The sequence below is a fragment of the Pituophis catenifer genome, unplaced genomic scaffold (assembly GCF_029215685.1).
Source record: "Pituophis catenifer annectens isolate HBS135680 unplaced genomic scaffold, rPitCat1.0.hap2 SCAF_1, whole genome shotgun sequence".
Classification (NCBI taxonomy): Eukaryota; Metazoa; Chordata; class Lepidosauria; order Squamata; family Colubridae; genus Pituophis; species Pituophis catenifer.
The window spans coordinates 88,709,239-88,729,965 of NW_027256881.1; the positions used below are offsets into that span (position 1 = coordinate 88,709,239).

Genomic DNA, 20,727 nt, shown 5'->3' on the forward strand with positions numbered 1-20,727 from the left:
AGAAACACATGTGCACATAGGCCCACCCCCGCACACATTTCTTATAAAATAGCCATAGATGGTACATGTCTGTCTATTGCACGTTTGGCTTTAAAAGCATATTTCTGCTAGTCATGAACAGATACATGCATCCTTGCTCATTCTCATATGGGACCCAAAAGGCCTTGTCTGAATGCCAAAAGCAATTCTACATGCTGCCTTGATTCTGTCTGTTATATTTATCTATTTTGCCTGGTGTACTTATGTGGCTTCCATGATGATATGTTATGACTGCAGTCAGGAAAAAAATATCATAATTGAATTCGAAACTGTTCTTGAGAGTCTAATATTTATCCTATGCACATCACATTTGCAATTTAAAAATTCTAAGGGCCATGAAGATCCTTTGCAATACTAATGTCTGTATTTTGCAAACTTAGAGCAACTTCTTTAATTTGCCAAGGAGGTTGAAATTGGCATTACAGGCAGGCCTTGGGTTACGAATGAGATCCATTCCTGAAACTGTCTTTAAGTTGAATTTGTAGGTAAGCAAGAATTGTTATTTAGCATCAGTTAGTCACAACTATGTCTTAGAATATATTTTATATTTCTATGCATGTAAGCCACTTAAGAAACACTTCCAAATTAACTAAAACGTATATCGGAAGGAGCATTCATGATCTGACATAAATAGCAGATGCCATTCTCCTTCCTTCAGCTGAGAAATCACTTTAATATAAGAGGCTTTATGGCAGTTTGTTTGAGTTGTCCATAAATTAGGCATTCTTAATCCAGGGACTGCTTGACTACAAAGAGATACCATGAAACCTCTTGGATTTTCATATGATGACTGGAATTACATATTATATCAAATTCTGGAAACTTTCTGTATTAACTGGTAAATTGCTTCAATATGGTAGCATGAGACTAGAGCAGGGATGTCAAACTCGTGTCGTTGCGGCATTGTCATGTGACGTATTGGGACTTTTTTCCCCTTCACTAAACCGGGCAGGGGTGGGGCCAGCACGTGACGCATCCGGCCCGTGGGCTGCAAGTTTGACACCCCTGGACTAGTGCTAATGGGCTGAAGAATGTTCAACACTGAGGAAACTACTCATCTCTGAACAAACCTCAGATGCTATCCTAGTTGGTTTGTGGCCCCAGTGGGGGAGTATTACACTGGAGGAGGTTGATGGACCAATACCCTTCCCCCCCCACCATACATTCTGTTCTCTCCCTCCCCATCTTTAGTTATAAACTATATTTTTTGTGATTATAGCAAACAAGTTTAATAAAAATTAAAAAAAGAAATAGAGGAATGTAGTTAATGGAAAATACCAGCAAAAGAAGTGACTTTGTAGAAAACTTGATAACAATGGTGGTCTTTTGAAAATTCAGTTCTGTCTGGTGAGAAAATGCATGATACTGGCTATCTGTAAAGACAGACCAATTGTAATTCAGGCAGAAAAAATAATATTATTAATCTGGTTAATGAGGGAAAATAAAGCAGATGTTTACGATCGCTCTGAAAATATCTGATATCCGTTACATATTAAATAGATAAAGTAATCAAAGCTGTGTCATCCATATGACCATTCTGCTATGTTGCCGCATTAATTACCAGTTAAATAAAATGCAAGGGATGAAATGAATCCCATTTTTTTACAGCAGGAATTTTGCATTGGGCTGCTACATCGTTCAAAGCTAAAGGACTAAACTAGATACAGGTCATCCTTGACTTATGACCACAATTGAGCCCAAAATTTCTGTTATTAAGTGAGACATTTGTTAAGTGAGTTTTGCCCCATTTTGCAACCTTTCTTGCCTCAGTTGTTAGGTGACTCATCAGAGTTGATAAGTTAGTAACCAGTTGTTAAATGAATCTGGCTTCCCCATTGACTTTGCTTGTCAGAAGGTCGCAAAAGGTGATCACATGACCTTAGGACACAGCAATGGCCATAAATATGAAATTCAGTTGCTAAGCATCTGAATTTTGATCACAGGATCATGAGGATGCTGCAAAGGTCGTAACTGTCCCCATTTTTTAGTGCCGTTGTAACTTTGAACAATCAATAAATGAACTATTGTAAATTGAGGACTACCTGTATTGCATGTTTTAAGCATACAACATTCATATTTCATTCCTGCCTCTTTCTCACTCACTCCTAGCTACTTTAGTGCTAGAAAGGGAAGGTCTGTTGAACAGCCAAGATCATTTGAAATTTCTGGGCATCCTAACATTGTAAGCAGGATCTTTTAGAAATGGCAGAGGGATCTTAATTATTGTTTAATTACTATGACTAATTATCATAAATGCTATAACATTTGATTGATTTCAGCTTAGTATGTTAGGCAAAGCATAGTTTATTAGTTAGTACAGCGTGTGATCCCAGACAATTCTGACTTATTTTGAAATCTTTTCTTTATTGTTAAAGTAAATGTAAAGTAAATTGTTAAAGTAACTGTAAAGTAAAGTAAAATTTGACGCGGTGGCTCATTGGCTAAGCTTGTCGATCAAAAGGTCCGCAGTTTAGCAATTCGAATCCCTAGTGCCACGTAATGGGGTGAGCTCCCATTACTTGTCCCAACTTTTGCCAACCTAGCAGTTTGAAAGCACGTAAAAAATGCAAGTAGAAAAATAGGGACCATCTTTGGTAGGAAAGTAACAGCGTTCCGTGCGCCTTTGGCGTTTAGTCATGCCGGCCACATGACCACGGAGACGTCTTCGGACAGCGCTGGCTCTTCGGCTTTGAAACGGAGATGAGCACCGCCCCCTAGAGTCAGGAACGACTAGCACATATGTGCGAGAGGAACCTTTAATTTTAAATGTACTTGATTTATTTAGTGAATGTAAAGTAAAAAATTAATGATTTTGAGATGTTGATGACTCACGTTTTCCAGGTGTCTTTTTGCACAATATAATAAAGTGCATGAGTATGTGAGCATGCATGTGTAGCTTGATTACATACTCTGCAGTAGAATATATCCTTATTTGAGAACCTAGATCACAGAACTTTCAGTGATTATAATTTAGCCTTTTACCATCTGTTGCCCTCTTGATGTATTGGGACAACAATTCTCAGAAATGTATGTGAGTGTGCTGGCTGGGAATTGTCATTCTGGGAGTTATAATCCCAAAATATCTGGAGGATATTAAATTGAAAAAGCAGGATTAGTTATATTCCATGCTATGATGTTCATCTGCAAAGAGATATGGGAGATATTCCTAGTTTTGCAAAACTGCTGCAAACATAATGGATGAGCTGCCTGCAAACAATGTCTCTCTTAATTTATTCCTTGAGCTGATATTATACACACACACACAAACACACACATACACAGAGCTGATGTATATATATAATGTAGCTCCACTGCCCCCTAGAGGAAGCGGTGCACACAAAAATACCATACGCAGTGTTTTCTGCACTTCCAAAACTAAATAGTAATTATCAAAGTATATGTTGCATTTGTGCTATTTTAATGTAGAAAAGTGTTTATTTCCTGAATGCAGCAGAAATAAAAACTAAAAAGAATTTTCAGAAACTACTGAATGTCATCAGTTTCTGGAGCACAAGTATAGCAGCCATACGTCTGGCAAAAGAGATGAGCACTTTGATGTAGAAGGTCATAACTGTCACATGAGCTTGTGGGTTTTTTCCCCCTCCTCTGTGCATGACAGTTGTACATCTTTGGCAGTCTCTGGTTTCTTGGAAATCCTTCTGACAAGGACAGCAGTGGTGGGAGAAGAGATGAATGAAAGAGAAGCCCAACTGAGGATGCTGGAGGTGATGGAATACAATTGAAGTAACACAGCCAGAGGAATCACTAGGTAAAGGGGGGGAAAGTATTTTCCTTTTCACCACTTACTGGCTTCTTAGGATTCTGGACACTGATAAGACCAGGTAATGGTTATTATAGATTTTCATAAAGGTTTCCAAAATACATTTTGTTTTATCATTATTTCTCTTGCTGTAGTGAGAAATATGCTGTTTCAAAATCTGAGATGAGCGGCATTGCTTCCTACTGCTTTGAAACCATAGCAGTAGAAATAAGATCACCAAGAACCAGGTTCAGGTCTATTCCCAGTCATGGAAGCGACCATCCCTTTCACAGAGGGATTGTTGTTATGGGAGAAAAAGAAGAATCTCCATATAAGCTCTAGAATGATGAGATAGCCATTCATTTGTCTACATAACCACTTACCTCTTTATACAGCAGCCAGCTGTGCTGTCTTCACCAAACCAGTTAGGTTGGTAGGACCTAGTTGACTCTGGCTGATCTAGAAAGGTAACAGGGTCAAAATATTAAGTGGATGGGAGATCATTTGCAAACTCCAAGGTTCAGGGTAGATTTGGGAAATTAAAGTTAAAATCTCACCAAGCTCAAGGTTGACTCAGCCTTCTATCCTTCCGAGGTTGGTAAAATGAGGACCCAGATTGTTGGGGGCAATATGCTGACTCTGTAAATCGCTTAGAGAGGGCTGTAAAAGCACTATGAAGTGGTATATAAGTCTAAGTGCTATTGGTAATAGTAAACTTAATCACAATAATTGGAAATGTATTCTCCCTTCTTTTCCACATTTGGTGAATGTGCTTTAGAACACTGAATAATAATAGGGTTGGAAGTGACCTTGGAGGCCCTCTAATCCAACCCCCTGCTCAAGTTGCAGACCCAATGTCATTCTGGACAAATGATTGCCCAGTCTTTCCTTGAAAACCTCCAGTGATGGAGCACCTATAACTTCCAGAGGTAACCTGTTCCAAGGATTAATTATTCTGTCAGGAAATTTATCCTTAGTTCTTCTCTGTGACAGCCCCTCAAGTACTGGCTACTATATCACCCCTAGTATTTCTGTTTGTTAGACACACCATGATTTCATGCCATGTAAATTGTATGGATATGTCCATGTAAGTCATCCAGGGTTAAGTCTGACTTGAAAACAAGATTTGTTTTTTTTTTTACTCTTTCATCAGTAGATTTTGGATATGTTAGCAGAAGAGAGAAGAGAAACAGTGGCCTTTCTCAGAGATACTTTAATCCCTAGACATGGATTCAGGGATTACTTATCAGATTTTGTGGTGCATTCGAATACACGTTCTGGATTAGAAACTCTGTCTCATTCATAAACATGTTCTAGAAAGTCTAAGAATGAATCTATCTTTTAATCACTCTGACTGTTACATGTGACAAAATGATTAAGTGATGATAAGAAGCGTTTGATTCACACTGCCTTGTGTAGCTCTAGTGGAAGGATGATAAAAAGAAAAACTGAGTCAGGATTCTATTTCAGTCCTGCTGTGTTGTTTTGAGATATTTGGATGCTGAGCTTAACTGGACTTTGGGATGCCCTGTAAGCATGCCTAGGATTTGATGCTATTTAAATAAAGTCCATTATCTAACAGCAGGATGGGGGAGGGGAGGAGATGAGCAAGGGTTTACTGCCATTTCCCATGACTAAGGGGTTAGCCCTTCATTTCCATAATCCATCAGTGGCTATCCTTCACTCATATTTATATAATACTATTCCTACAGTGTGTTACCACCTGACTGTACTGAGCTGGAAGTAAAAGTAAACCAGATTTTAATTCCTTAATTTACTTTAAAGTTTGCTGGACAGTGGTGATACATGAGCTTTATGAATCATTTAGTTGTCCTACGAAATTGTCTCATACAATAGTGGCTAAAATTGTGGAAATCTTTTGGGAAAAGTGTATTTTTGAGATTTGATGGCTAATAACACCTTTTTTTTTTAGTAGTACCATAAAATCATATATCAATGGAAAGATAATTTAATCAAGAATGTAATTAATACAACAAAGTTTGTTCAATTATCTGTATTCTATGAAAAGTTATAGCCAAATAACCAGAAAAAAGGAAGCACAACTTGCTTAGGTTAATATCAGGTAGCTTTCCTTCATCTGATTGTAGCCAATGAGCATGAATGTTTAGAGAGCCAATCAGGTGTCATCTTGTTTTGGCAATGAGCCAATCAGATCACAGTAGGATTCAGTTATTGATATCATGTATCAAAGCTGAGAGGAAGACATTTGTCAGAGTGTTATGTGATTGCTATCAAGTTGGTTGGTGTTTTGTGTTCTCTCATTTAGTGAGCTTGTAAAACGTAATAAAATTAAAGTAATGGTGCAAAGAGTTGACTGGTCACCCAGAAAGTGATGTAAAATAGTATTATTAGGTGAACAAGGCTAGTTATACAGAAATTAGATATAACAAATGGTGGAAACTTAACCAAAGGTGGCATTTCTAAGTTTTTGAAGAGATATAGGGAGTCACTACAAAACCACACTGGAAAAGGCAGGAAAAGCTGCACAATAGCAAGTGATGATAGAAGAATTTGAGAGACTGTGCCTACGTGACAGAAGAAAATCATTTGGGTGTATACAAGATGAAATGACACAATGCAATGTGAAGTTGAGTGCAAGGACTGTTCAGCGCAGACTGCAGGAATTTGGCCTAAAATCTAGAATTCCATGTAAAAAGCCACTTTTACCTCTCAAACAAAGGTTGAAAAGCATTACATTCTTGATTGAATTATCTTTCCATTGATATATAATTTTATGGTACTCCTCCAAAAAAGAGTGGTGTTATTAGCCATGAAACCTCAAAAACACACTTTTCCCAAAAGGTTTCCACAATTTTGGCCACTCCTGTATGTTAAATTGAAGGAAATAAACCCTATGGGGTATGAAGACAATATTCTTAAAAGATCTGCATGCAAATACTGTATAATTGCTTATGAGTACCAAATGCCTATATACCTTATAAGAAAAATTCAAAAACTGTATTTAATAGATTAAATTATGCAAAATTTGCTTATATATCAATTCTATATTATAGGCATGACCACACAGTCTGCAGGTTTTTGAGTTTTCAGAAACTCCTTTTGGGGGGAAAAAGGTACAGTCAGGTCCAGAAATATTGGGACATCGACACAATTCTAACATCTTTGGCTCTATACACCACCACAATGGAGTTGGAATGAAACAAACACGATGTGCGTTAACTGCAGACTGTCAGCTTTAATTTGAGGGTATTATATCCAACTCAGGTGAACGGTGTAGGACTTACAGCAGTTTGCATATGTGCCTCCCACTTGTTAAGGGACCAAAAGTAATGGGACAATTGGCTTCTCAGCTGTTCCATGGCCAGGTGTGTGATATTCCCTCATTACCCCAATTACAATGTGCAGATAAAAGGCCCAGAGTTCATTTCAAGTGTGCTATTTGCATTTGGAATCTGTTGCTGTCAACTCTCAAGATGAGATCCAAAGAGCTGTCACTATCAGTGAAGCAAGCCATCATTAGGCTGAAGAAACAAAACAAAACCATCAGAGAGATAGCAAGAACATTAGGCATGGCCAAAACAACTGTTTGAAACATTCTCAAAAAGAAGGAATGCACCGGTGAGCTCAGCAACACCAAAAGACCTGGGAGACCATGGAAAACAAGTATGGTGGATGACCGAAGAATTCTTTCCCTGGTGAAGAAAACACCCTTCACAGCAGTTGGCCAGATCAAGAACACTCTCCAGGAGGTAGGTGTATGTGTGTCAAAGTCAACAATCAAGAGAAGACTTCACCAGAGTGAATACAGAGGGTTCACCACAAGATGTAAACCATTGGTGAGCTTCAAAAACAGGAAGGCCAGATTAGAGTTTGCCAAACAACATCTAACAAAGCTTTCACAGTTCTGGAACAAGATCCTATGAACAGATGAGACCAAGATCAACTTGTACCAGAGTGATGGGAAGAGAAGAGTATGGAGAAGGAAAGGAATTGCTCATGATCCTAAGCATACTACCTCATCAGTGAAGCATGGTGGTGGTAGTGTCATGGCGTGGGCATGTAGGGCTGCCAATGGAACTGGTTCTCTTGTATTTATTGATGATGTGACTGCTGACAAAAGCAGCAGGATGAATTCTGAAGTGTTTCGGGCAATATTATCTGCTCACATTCAGCCAAATGCTGCAGAACTCATTGGACGGAACTTCACAGTGCAGATGGACAATGACCCAAAGCATACTGCAAAAGCAACCAAAGAGTTTTTGAAGGGACAGAAGTGGAATGTTATGCAATGGCCAAGTCAATCACCTGACCTGAATCCCATTGAGCATGCATTTCACTTGCTGAAGACAAAACTGAAGGGAAAATGCCCCAAGAACAAGCAGGAACTGAAGACAGTTGCAGTAGAGGCCTGGCAGAGCATCACCAGGGATGAAACCCAGCGTCTGGTGATGTCTATGCGTTCCAGACTTCAGGCTGTGATTGACTGCAAAGGATTTGCAACCAAGTATTAAGAAGGGAAAGTTTGATTTATGATTATTATTCTGTCCCATTACTTTTGGTCCCTTAACAAGTGGGAGGCACATATGCAAACTGCTGTAAGTCCTACACCGTTCACCTGAGTTGGATGTACATACCCTCAAATTAAAGCTGACAGTCTGCAGTTAACGCACATCGTGTTTGTTTCATTCCAACTCCATTGTGGTGGTGTATAGAGCCAAAGATATTAGAATTGTGTCTATGTCCCAATATTTCTGGACCTGACTGTATGAGTTAGGGCAAAAAAGAAAGAAAAAAAGATAGAGCAAACAGCTATGTTAAAATCTTATCTACCGTATGTACAAATGGTTTGTGAAATTAGTCTTTTGACATGTAGTTGGGATCTGGAATGGTGCACTGATTATGTCTGATTGCATTTAAGATTTGTCCAAAACCTGATGGAGTATAGCAGGGGTGGGTTCTAATTTTTTTTACTACCGGTTCTGTGGGCGTGGCTTATTTTGTGGGTGTGGCTTGGTCCAGTTAAGCTCAGCATGTGACTAGGTGGGCGTGGCTAGCTGATCAGAGTCATTTCTGGAAGGTCCTCGCACTTACGACTAGTCCTCGCACTTACAACCCAACTCATTTGTTTGCTTTTAACACTGATCAGCTGTAGGACGGCCCTTTGAAGCCCCGCGGCAAGAGTTTAAACAGTTTTTTTCCCTCTAGTCATCAGCTGGGACTCAGGAGGCAGCAATAGATTGGGGGTGGGACCAAATAAAAGGTAAGAATAACATGGGTGGGTGGGGGGGAGGGGGGGAGAACCGGTTCGGTGATGTCATATCGTCACTGCTACCGGCTCGGCCGAACCGGACCGAACCGGGAGGAACCCACCACTGGAGTATATAGGTAAACCATAGTTAATTACCTATTTTTTAAAATAACATTATTTCTATCCAGGACAGAAACCAAGAAACTATCAATTCTAGTCCCACTTTGGGAATGAAAGCCTGCTGGGTGACTTTGAGGTTTAACAACCTTACAGGTTGTTGTTGTGAGAAAAATGGGGAGGAAGGAGTATTAGGCACATGCATTGCCTTGAATTATTTATAAAATTAATGAGGGCAGAATAAAAAAAACTGAAATAAAAAAAATTGTATGTTGGTTACACAAGGTAAAAAAATTGAGGGAAAAGGGGGAACACTCAAACCTAGCAGCTTTAGTTAGCCAGCAGTTGAATCCTGAGATCTGAGGTTTTCTGAGTTTTCTTATTACAACAGTCAAAATAATGCTCGAAATAAGTAAAGAAAATATTATAATAATAAAATAAAATGCAGTTATGTGTAGTTTTAACTACATGTTGGAAAGTATCTAGAAATCAAAAACTATTACAGTATGCAATAATGACACTTTGTGCTTATTGGATAGAATTATAAACCATTGTAAATTATGCATTTCTTCAACAAAAGACTCTGTGCCTATTTTAACCATAATTTTAGGATCTGAATTCATACCAGCCAGCAAATTATCCTCTGGAAAGTTGACTTTCTTCAGATTGTTGACATTTATTCTAAAACAAAATAGCTTCATTTCTGGGATGGAATTGTACCTGATGAAAATCCTTATCTAAGTTGCTAAAGGATTATATTTACACTCCCTCTGCATCTCTATCTCATGTGCTGCAGGATTCAGTGGGAGGATAAATGTTTAAATAAACAATGTTGTTGAATATTGGAAAATTCAATTGCGTTGCTTAGGATGTAAGCATAATAAATCAAACAAAGGAGAGAAAAGCAGCAAGTAAATATTCCATCTTATTGTTGAAATGGCTTAGGAAAAAAAACAACAGCCTACAAAGATGACTGTAATTAAGCATTATTTTTATTTTGTGTTTAAAAGGAGTAATAACAGTATTTCTAGTTTTAAGCACTAATGTAGGTTTTCCTAGAAATTCTGAAGCCTTCTACCTACTTCCTGCTACCCTATCTAAATTAACTGGATTATAGATGATTAGCACCATCATTTCTGGTGAAATTATATTAGATTGAACACTTCCAATAAGTTACAATTCAGATATAAGTATGTATTATTTAAGAGATGAAGATGTTCACTAAAACAGTGAATTCAATTATCAATTTCCTTTCCTTTCTTTTCCCCCAGGGAGATCACCTAAAGTGGTATAAAGTAGTAGAGCCAGTGTATACTTTGTTACCTGTACAAACAGCATCAATTAGAGGAATTAAAGCAATGCTAAAAACTTCATTCATTTCATTGCTTTGCTGATTTAAATCCTGTTTAATCTTTATTAAAGAATTAAGGCTGATGATACCGAGCTATATATCTCTGTCCCTGTTGAAGTAAACAATGCTGCAACAGCCTACCTCAGTGCCTAGAATGTAAGGGTTTAGATGAGGGAACAACAGACTTCAGCTTCACCCTGGAAAGACTGAGTGGCTTTGGTTTTTGGGGCCACATGGATCTAGGAATTTACTATCTTTGGTTTTGGATGGGGTTGCGCTTCCTCAAACAATCATGTGCCCAATCTGGGGAGCTCTCTGGATTCACAACTCCTACTGAAAGAGCAGGTAGCACTTGTGGCTAGGAGGATCTTTGCCCAGCTTCAGGTTGTGTACTAGTTGTGTTCATTTCCGGGATCAGAATTTTTATACTCAGTGAGTTATGCCCCAGTCACCTCCTGTATGGACTACTATAAGAACCTCTACTGGAAGCTGCTCTTAGGGTCTGGTTATTTATGGGACCGCCTGCTGCCGCAAACGGCCTCCCACCGGCCGGTACGCTCTCACAGAGAGGGACTCCTCCGGGTGCCGTCGGCCAAACAATGTCGGCTGGCGGCCCCCAGGGGGAGAGCCTTCTCTGTGGGGGCACCTACTATCTGGAATGAGCTCCCCCCGGAGATACGGAGGATCCCGGATCTACGCACCTTCCGCCGCGCTCTCAAGACCTTTTTATTTCACCAGGCTGGTCTGGCCTAACCTCTCCCATTCTCTTTTTAATGTAAATTTTAATTTGTTCTTAACCTGGGGTTTTAAATTTGTCTTGGGCTAAATTGATTTAATTCGATTTTACTTCTGCTCTTAAATTTTTGTGTTCTATGTGTTTTATCTTGTGCCTGTTCACCGCCCTGAGTCCTTCAGGAGTAGGGCGGTATATAAATCAAATAAAATGAAAATGAAAATGAAATGAAATTTGGAAACTTCAATTAATGCAAAATGAAGCAGACTGGGCAATTACGTGTGCACATTATACCCTTTTTCCAAAAGCTGCATTGGCTGCCCATTTGCTTCCAGGTCCAATTCAAGATGCTCAAACCTACGAAGCTTGTTTGAGGGACTACCTTTCTCCAGGGACATTGGAATATGACACCCCATCATATTCAGCCAAAGAGGCTTGGTTCATGTTCTATCCATAAGAGAATGTCATCTGGAGAGACCCAGGGACTTTTCTGATGCTGTATCTGCCCTCTATGGAACATCATTTCCCTCCAGGGTCTGTCTGGCCCCAACCTTGCTGGTCCTCCAAAACAGACTGAAGATGTGGCTTAGCCATTTGGCCTGGGATAGGAGTGCGTTTGGAGCCCATAAAACCCCTGCACTATTCTTGAATGGTTTGGCTCTCCTAGTGAATTATTGTATTGCTTTTGTTTAATTGTTTGTAAAGTTGCATTGCTATTGTTTTTTTTTAATCTTTTTGGTACTGTTTAGGTTTTAACTGCAAGCCTCCTGAGTCGTGAGTGTGCAATTGAAATTGATTGAATGAATAAATACATAAATAATAAAAAGCCACTTTGGTCTAGTGGTTAAGCCAGCAGGATGAAAACCAGAGAACTGTGAGTCCTAGTCCCATTTTAGGCATGAAAGCCAGCTAGGTGATTTTGGACCACTCACTCTCTCTCTCTCTTTCAGCCCAACCACCCTCACAGGGCTGTTGTTGTGAATTAGGGTTATTTATAAAAATGAAGCTGGAATAAAAAGATATATACCATAGGTAGGTAAATAGATAGGCAGACTGATAGATGTGGATAGTGAGGCAAATTCTATGGTACTTCGTTCTCACTGTCTGCAAACTGCAGCTATCATGCCCAGCATAGAGTGAGATACTTTTGAGAGACTGGGAAGCCATGCTAGAGATTATATATAACAATCAGGAAGCAGGAAAGTAGATTATTTTATAAAAGACAATTCAATCTAGGTGGCAAACAAACTGGGAAGAAATGTTTTAAGTCAATGTTTTTCGAATCTTGCAACTTTTAAGTTGTTGACGTCCACACACACCTTAATGTTGCCAAGTTTGAGATATTGCAAATCATTCAAAAAGACTCTGCCTTAATGTATAAATCAAGTTTATACTCTTTATAATATTTATAATGTAAGTTTATAAATGCAACTTATATTGTTTGCATTTTGCAAAATTCTGTATTTACCTCAAGCATTATAGATACCTTATTGAACTTTGTGTAATTCTTCTTTCACCTTGAATAGCCAAGTACTTGTACACCTTAACACCTAGAATGTAAAGATCTTGGAATCTCACACTAACTTCATCTTAAACGAACCAGATGAGCAACACTTCTCAACCTCAATAACTTTTAAGATGTGTAGACTTCCAATTTCCAGAATTCTGGAAGTTGAAATCCATCTATCTTGAAATGGCTGAGTTTGAGAAATACAGAGATAGACCCCTTGCTCTTTTTCATAGAATGGCATCCTTAAATGGCATCCTCACCCAGCTTCTTTCCCTTATCCCGAAGCAATACTGTCCTTCCTTTACAAAAAAAAAAAAAAAGAGGATTGTGATGCCTCCTCCCCATCCCATTCTGTGCGATATTTTGGCGAGAAGAGGTCGCCGATCGACACAAAACAAGTCTAGAGGGGAATCAGGCTCCTCTGAGACGCCGCTTGGGCTCCGCCAGCCAAGCTCTGCTTGAGGGTCACGTGGGCACACCGCTCCTCCCTTCCCCGCCTCGGGCTCCTCCTGCTTTCGTTGCGGGGTCGCTCGGTCCCTTCGCCCGCCCACCGCCGCGCCTCCGGCGGTAGGTATCCGCGTAGGGTTGCCGTTTGCGGGAGTGGGCTTTGGCCTTTAGCAGGGGCGTCTTCCTTTCTCGCCTCTTCCTGCTGAGGAGGTTCGAGGGGGCTGCGCTTAGAGAGCCCGGCGCCTGCGCTGGGGGAGCCATTTCGTTTCCTTCCCTTAAAAACAAACCGAGATCAATGATCTCGGCTGTTCGGTGCATAAGCCAGGATAGTAAATCAAAATCGACACACCCATCCCGCTTTGCCCAGCTTGCAAAAGCCTGGCAGAGCGGGATGGCGGTCGGTGGGTGGGTCCACCCACGTTCCGGCTTTCTGGCTGGCTTGGTTGGTCCCGGTGTGGTCGGATCCTGCGGAGGGTTGGATGGATCCCGAGGCTGAAAACGGTCACTGTTCTATAAGGGTGCAGAAAGGCTGAAAGCGGAGATCTCACCGAACGTTCAACCGAGTTGATTTGCAACCTCTCTTTGTGATGACGCCGGTTGGTGGTTGTTAAGGGCTTACGCGTGCACCGCCCCAGGCGCAGAATCCTGGGACGCCAGTGTGTAATCCGAACGTGGGAAACACGTGGCCTTCCAGATGTTAACTCAGCCCCCCGCATCCCATGTCGGGTGACTTCTTGAAATTAGGAGTTTAGTAACATCTGGAAGGATCAGGTGCCTTGGAGGGACCGCCCAGGCATCTCTCCTTCCTCCTATGTTGCTCGAGGGGAGTTCTAAAACAATCCTCGGGACCTCCGATTGACAAGATGATGTTTAACGTTTTGATCTTGCAATAAGCGTTGTATTTAATTGGTTATGCTTTTACAAACATTAATATATTATATACCGTGTTATAATTGCTTTTGGAAATCAGATTGGTGAGCTTTGGTGAACCGGTGAAATAAAGTACACCAAGCAGCTTCAACAGAATGCTGTGGTCATGATTTTTTTTTTTAACAAAAATCCAATTAGATTTCTATATCAGAAATTTTAAGATTTCAAGACACCATGCAAATTATTCCCTCCAAGTTTATTCCCTCAACAATTCCGAGAATATTGTAGGATGGGCTGTGAGATAATAGAAGCTGAGAGACAGCTAGGTTGAAGATGAACTTGAATCTGAGTCTTCAGATGTGTTGGTATAGTTTTGTTTATTGCTTAGACACAACTGTTCATTAACAGTAACACATATTCTGTTTTTATATACAGAATGAAGAATTTGGACAAAGAAAAGTTTAATAGTTTCATATTTGAGAGATGTGAAAATGCCAGCAGGTGCAAACTTTAATGTTTTTATATATTTCGCACAATGTATAACAATTTTTTTTAAAAAAAATCCAAAACAAAACTATTTAATTTTAAGTTTTATTGCTTTAAAGAATATTATTTCTGGTGCAGACTTTTCTGACTTCCTTACTAAACATTGTAGATATTGGCAAAGAATTTCCTATTAAAGAGGTTTTTCAATGTGTAATTCTCATGCTGTTCTTACAAAATTGCTGTTTTGTTATTTCACATATTTCTGTTATTGCTGTAATTATTGTTTATTTTTTTATATTTATATATTTTACTGATATTGTGAGCTATCTGGAATTTTATAGAGATAAAGTGTGAGTAAAGCAGACATGTCCAACCCATGGCCTATGGACCACATGCAGCCCTGGAAAGCTAGTAAGGCGGCCCCACAAGATTGTAAACTTTTAACATTAACTATATTATATATTTTATATGTGGCCATGACAATTCCTCTTCTCTGAATGAAGCCCAGGCAAGCCAAAAAGTTGGACACCCAATGATGTAAAGACGTTAAATAAATGGTGACCTATAAGACATATGTGACATATATTCAAATACTCTAAAGCTATTAATTATCTGTTCCTTTTTGCAATAAGGCCTGATATATTTCTTTGTTTTTTACAATTCCATGCATGGAATTGTTCATTCTAAGTTTCTTTTACATATTATTTGGAAATGTGGTAGTCTATCTTATCTAATAAACCAAGTTATCAAATTGTTTTTTAAATTTCCCAGTTGAGAGCGAAGCCAAGGCAAAAACTAAGGTTCGTTTTGAAGAAATATTCAGGAATCATGCTGGTCTAATTGAGAAAAAGAAAATTAAAAAGAAACAGTTAAACATCCCAGAGAATATTGTGGTGAGTTGAATATACTTATGAATAAATGTTTGTTGCTTCCAAAAAGTAAAGCATAGAATTTCCAAATTCCACCTTCATAAATAGTGTCAGGGAGTTTTGATTATCCTTTGCAGGGTCAATACATTTTGAAGGACATGGATTGGTGAAGCTTTATAGTTTCATACCCTCACCCCCAAATTATTTGCTCCCTTTTAGAGTAAAAAAAAAAGTTATAACTTGAAAATACACTTTGAAATTAAAGACTTGTTTCTGTAATTAGTGCTTTTAAAGTGGGGTGTCATGATTCTGTTTTATTCTTTTCCTTGCGCTACAAGTGGTTACATTTGAAAGTCATGGTTAGCATTCAGGAAAAATGCCCGGTGAGCAGAAGTTTTGTTTCAAAGAGACATTTTCAGACTAAATGAACTCAATATGCAATCTTTGTTAGTACCCCTTCTTCTACAGTTATGGCTTTTGTACCCTGAAAATATGTTTTGAACGTTAGGGATCTCTGCACATGGTGAAGTGCAGGATGAGGGCAGCAGAATGGATAGGAAGAAAGGCCAAGGGGAAATGGGCTTTTATTCCAGGAAAATTATTGTAATATCTGGAACAGCCAATTCTGTATGATCCAAAGGAAAAATTTACAAAATTCTCCTTAAAGTTTGTCCTCAGAATGGTATGTTTTGCACATTCCTAACTTTATTACCTTGTCTGATTTGGCATGTTCAGGGTCAAAAATATCCTTTAAAATGTGCATTGTTAGGGCTTACAGATGCATAAATTCAAAGAGGATTTGATTATTTTCTCTCTCTCTCTCTCTTTTTGGCTGGCAGAATAAATTTAGGAATGCTTTCAGAACATATTTTTCAGCAAATACTGATTTTATTCCTCTTTCCTTCATAATCCTTTCATCACTTTGTCTCTCAAAAATGTGTATTTCTTGCAAGCCTGATTTGGTATTTTACTATTTTTATATTGTGTTCTTTTTTGGACAGATTTAAGAAACTTTTGTGCATTTTTATGCTGGACATTGTCCTGAAATTTGGTCTACTACAGAATTGAATGAAAGTATTTCAAATAAATAATGCAGGCATTAAAAGTCCACAGGATTTTCCTTTACAATTACTATTAATAATGATAATTCGAAGTGATTTGCTTTTGTTCTGAAATGTAATGTACAAGAAAGGCACAGAAACATTTTTATTTATTATCTAAATAAAGTGAAGTCTTGGAATAAGTATACATATATTCCAAAAAACAGTTTCACAAAACCAGTCTCCAGTGGTTTAGAAGAGAAAGACAGGATTTCTTTTGAGAGAAAAATAAAGGAATTGGGAGAGAGGTTAAGAAATGAAGGTTATAGTTGATACAGAAAAGGAAACATCAGAAGGTGATTAGGAAAGAAATGGAAAACTAGTTTAGACAAAATATATCAGAATTTTTGCAGAGTTAAAATAGAGTATGTACATATTTATAAATAAGTTTTAATTATTTCCAAATGTTACGATCAGGTCTTTTGAAATTGAATTTGGTTTTTCAGTCTTCTGACAAAATATATCTAATATAAAAGAAGTGCATATAACTCTGTGTACAGTAATTTCAGGTTACCAGATTGCAGTGTAGATATATCCCTTTTAAAATGTTTGAAAAAATTTTTAAACTCTCTTGATTATTATGAGCTTTTGTTAAATATTATTTCTGATACTAGGTCTGTGGTCAGTAAATTATGCCTTTTCAACAAGTAATATTTATGTTAGGTATAAACGTAGGATATTATTTTCATTATACTTGAAGATATGTTTTTCAGCATGACATGCTGACAGAGCAATTTTGCAGGGGCTCAAGAAGACTGGAGGGGATTTTTCTTATAAGAGTTACATTAAAATCTTGCTCAAACCTATAATCTTTTCATGTTTATATGAATTCCATCTGTTGTAGTACAAGTAAACCTTAATTGTTCCCCTTCAAACACTAAAAGTGAAATATTAATAAAAGATTGTATTTATTTTTTATAATAATTGCATACTAGTGTACCGATAAATGGCTTCCCAACGTTTTGATTACAGCTGGAGACATTAAAAAATCATCTGACCAAAGGAAGCGAAAACGAGCCCATTATCAACAGCACATATAACCCTGAGGAAAGAAGTCCACGGATCCCAAAACGTACGTTGAGAGATAAAGCATCAATTGAAGAAAAAACAAATGATGTTAGCGGAGAGGAAAGCAAGCAAGTTGGGCTTAAGAAGAAGAAAAAGGCAGCCCTACAGAAACAACTTAATGAGGAAGAAAAGGCATCTGAAACGAAGTTACACAGTTCTGAAAAACAGATTCAAGTTTTGACAAAGAAAAAAACAGACAGCGTATTGCAGGCAGATGCAGTTCATTGGAAAGGTGACAGCAACATAAAAGTTGCCTTGAGTGGACTACGAGACAGATCTGAATTAGATGACGAAGAAGAACAGTTAATTCAAGCCTATGAACAGCAAGTGGCTGAGGAAGAAGCAAGTGCAATTAAGAAAAAAATAAAAAAGAAACTTAAAGAACAGATGTCTGAATTCGTTCCCAGTGCTCAAAGCCATGAAACAGTATTGAACAATGAAGTGAGAAAAAAGAAGAAAAAGAAAAAAGACATACCGGTTTCCTCTGAATCTCAAACAAGGTATAATAGTAAGTGATACATTTGTATGGATGTAAGATTTGTGACAGCTGTTTGGGTTGCATTATTGTTGACATGAGAAATAATTCCATATGGCTTTGTAAAGAAAATATAATGGCTCTGTCATATTGGGGGGTGGGGGGTGGGGGAGACATTCAGTGAACCAGTTTTGTCTCCTTGCAAAACTATACAGTGGTTTGTAAAGAGGAAATGACAGAATAGGTAGTTGGAGTCGGATTTGATAAGAGATATAGGGAGTCTGCCCATTACGCTCATAAGTCATGACAGTTGTAAGGTGGGTCACCCACATGACAGACCTGTTTTTTCAACCTTTCTTGTGATGGTCATTAAGCGAATGTGGCAGTCATTGTTCATGATGGAGAGTTTTTGCTGAAAACTGGAATTAATTTTCAGCAAAAACGTAAATTGTGGACACATAGCCATGTGACACTGCAAACTGCCATAAATGCAGGCCAGTTGCCAAGCACCTCAAATGCAGTCATGCGACTTTAGGGAGAGAGGCGGCAATTGGAACTTTACGGTTTTAAGTACCTTTTGGGAAGTCAGTTGTAATTTTGAACGATTGCTAAGCAACTGATCACAAGTTGAGGGCTACCGATAGGAATGAAGATTGAAATCATACCTTCCTTGTCATGTTGCCTAGACTCTTAGCCATGCCATATCTCAGCTTGTGTTTCACCATGATTCTGAGCTTATCCTACCATAGATCCAGCTTGATAGGACGAGATTTTTAATAAACTTTTCCTGAACAAACTTTGTGTGGGCAAGGTGTCTCAGTTAAATCAATTCAAGCCACTTTGGATGTGTATGTTGTTTGCCTGCATTACAAAATGTAATTTTTAAATCATTAAATCTGGGAGTATATTTCAAATCCTTGTTAACCCCATGACTTCTTTCATTCAGTGTAATGTTCTTGTCTGAATTACAACATGAACCAGAGGAAGAAAATACCAGGAAAAAGAGATCTTTGGAAAAACCTTTTGTATCCAAATCTAAAGAAGGTGATCTGTTAATAGAGCAGGAAACGAAAGGCAAAAAGGCAAAAAGAAAATCCCCAAAAGGTTTGTGTGATTAGAAATGGAGTGTTTTAAATGTTTTCTAACGGAAGTAATTCTCAGTTAAGAGGCCTATAGTGTGTATATGTTGCCATCTTTGTGGCATAAAGATCAGAACAGTAATCCACTGATTTTGTATTAGCAAGATTGAGGTGATGATGGATCCTGCTTGCATTTAAGAAGATCTTATTTTCACAGGCATTGGGCCAGGATGTTATGTATGCCCATTACTGAGTTTAAGTTGTATTTGTAAAAAATGGTGCTGGTAAGGCTGTTTTAATCATATCAGACATAATAAAGCCAGTTTGGTCTAGTGGTGCAGGCACCAAGGTAGAAAATGAAAAACTCTGAATTCAAGTCCCGCCTTAATCATGAAAGCCAGCTGGATGACCTTGAGCCAGTGACTCACACTCAGCCCTACTCACCTCATAGGGTTGTTTTGAGGAAAACAGTAGGGGGAAAGTGTGTTAGATATGTTCGCCATCTTGAGTTATTTGCAAAAATAATAAAAGTGGAAATTAAATTAAATTCTGGCCAGAGTTGTCTCATATTGTAAGATAGGTGGCAAAGAACTTTACTTAACACATTACTGTAGGGTTTTAAGGGATGAAATTACCATATTTTTCAGAGTATAAGATGCACCGGAGTATAAGATGCAGCTTAGTTTTGGGGGAGGAAAATAGGGGGGAAGAAATCTGCCTACCAGGTATTCATCTAGCTAGCATCCTTAATCTGTGGTTAGCTTCAGCACATTAGTTTGCTGGTTTTTTATCCCCTGCTTGGGGATAAAAAAACAGCTTCTAAGGCACAGCTGAGAGGAAGCAGCAATGAGAAAAACAGGCAAAGCAAAGGGAGATCACTTGGCTAGCGCCTTGTTAGGGCTGAAAAAAAGCTTTGAAAAAGCTACATTCAGAGTATAAGACGCACCCAAATTTTCAGTCTCTTTTAGGGGGGAAATATTTTAAGCCTTGAGAGACTTAAACCTAAAAGCACCTAGCCATCTCTAGTTGGGGCTGCCAGTTTTATTCCTGCCTCTCCTGGTATCTTTATGAAGTCACTAAGATTTCTGACAGCTCCCAGGCAGAAGTACTTTCCATGTTAAAGTGTTTGTGCTGTTGAATCATTCAGGACAGCTGTTATGCATGGAAATCATGATCTGACTCATAATAAATGAGTTGACTGAAAATTCATTTAAGACAAATTTTTAAATTGTAGGTTTACTGGTAATTGCAGCAATAAACTTAACAGTAGTTCTCAATTTTTACTAAAGCCTATTTTTTCTTTCTCCTAGCTCTAGAAGAAGATACTGAAAACATGACAGAAAATACCTTACATATGACTTCTGGGAATCTTTCAGTGGAATCAAAACCTGGTTTTGATGATAACCTTGTTTTAGGGGTTTACATCCATCGAACTGATCGACTTAAAACTGATTTTATGGTATCCCATCCAATGGTTAAGGTTCATGTGATTGATGAGAAAACTGGTTTATATGTGAAGAAAGAGAATAGGTGATTTTACTGACTTACTGTAGATTTTTTTAAATTCTTGATGTTAATTAATTTGTCCGTGAA

At 38.4% G+C, this 20,727-nt stretch overlaps 1 protein-coding gene across 1 annotated transcript in view; it reads left to right on the forward strand.

Annotated features, from left to right (window-relative positions):
- Positions 1 to 13,261: 13,261 nt before the first annotated feature.
- The window catches only part of AHI1 (Abelson helper integration site 1), a 78,530-nt gene continuing 71,064 nt past the window's right edge, over positions 13,262 to 20,727 (forward strand). The window contains exons 1-6 of the mRNA XM_070932699.1: positions 13,262 to 13,307; positions 14,493 to 14,558; positions 15,315 to 15,436; positions 17,485 to 18,080; positions 19,002 to 19,159; positions 20,445 to 20,664. Of these exons, the coding sequence (XP_070788800.1) occupies positions 14,549 to 14,558; positions 15,315 to 15,436; positions 17,485 to 18,080; positions 19,002 to 19,159; positions 20,445 to 20,664 (1,106 nt within the window). The 5' untranslated portion in view covers positions 13,262 to 13,307; positions 14,493 to 14,548. The remainder of the gene's footprint in view (positions 13,308 to 14,492; positions 14,559 to 15,314; positions 15,437 to 17,484; positions 18,081 to 19,001; positions 19,160 to 20,444; positions 20,665 to 20,727) is intronic.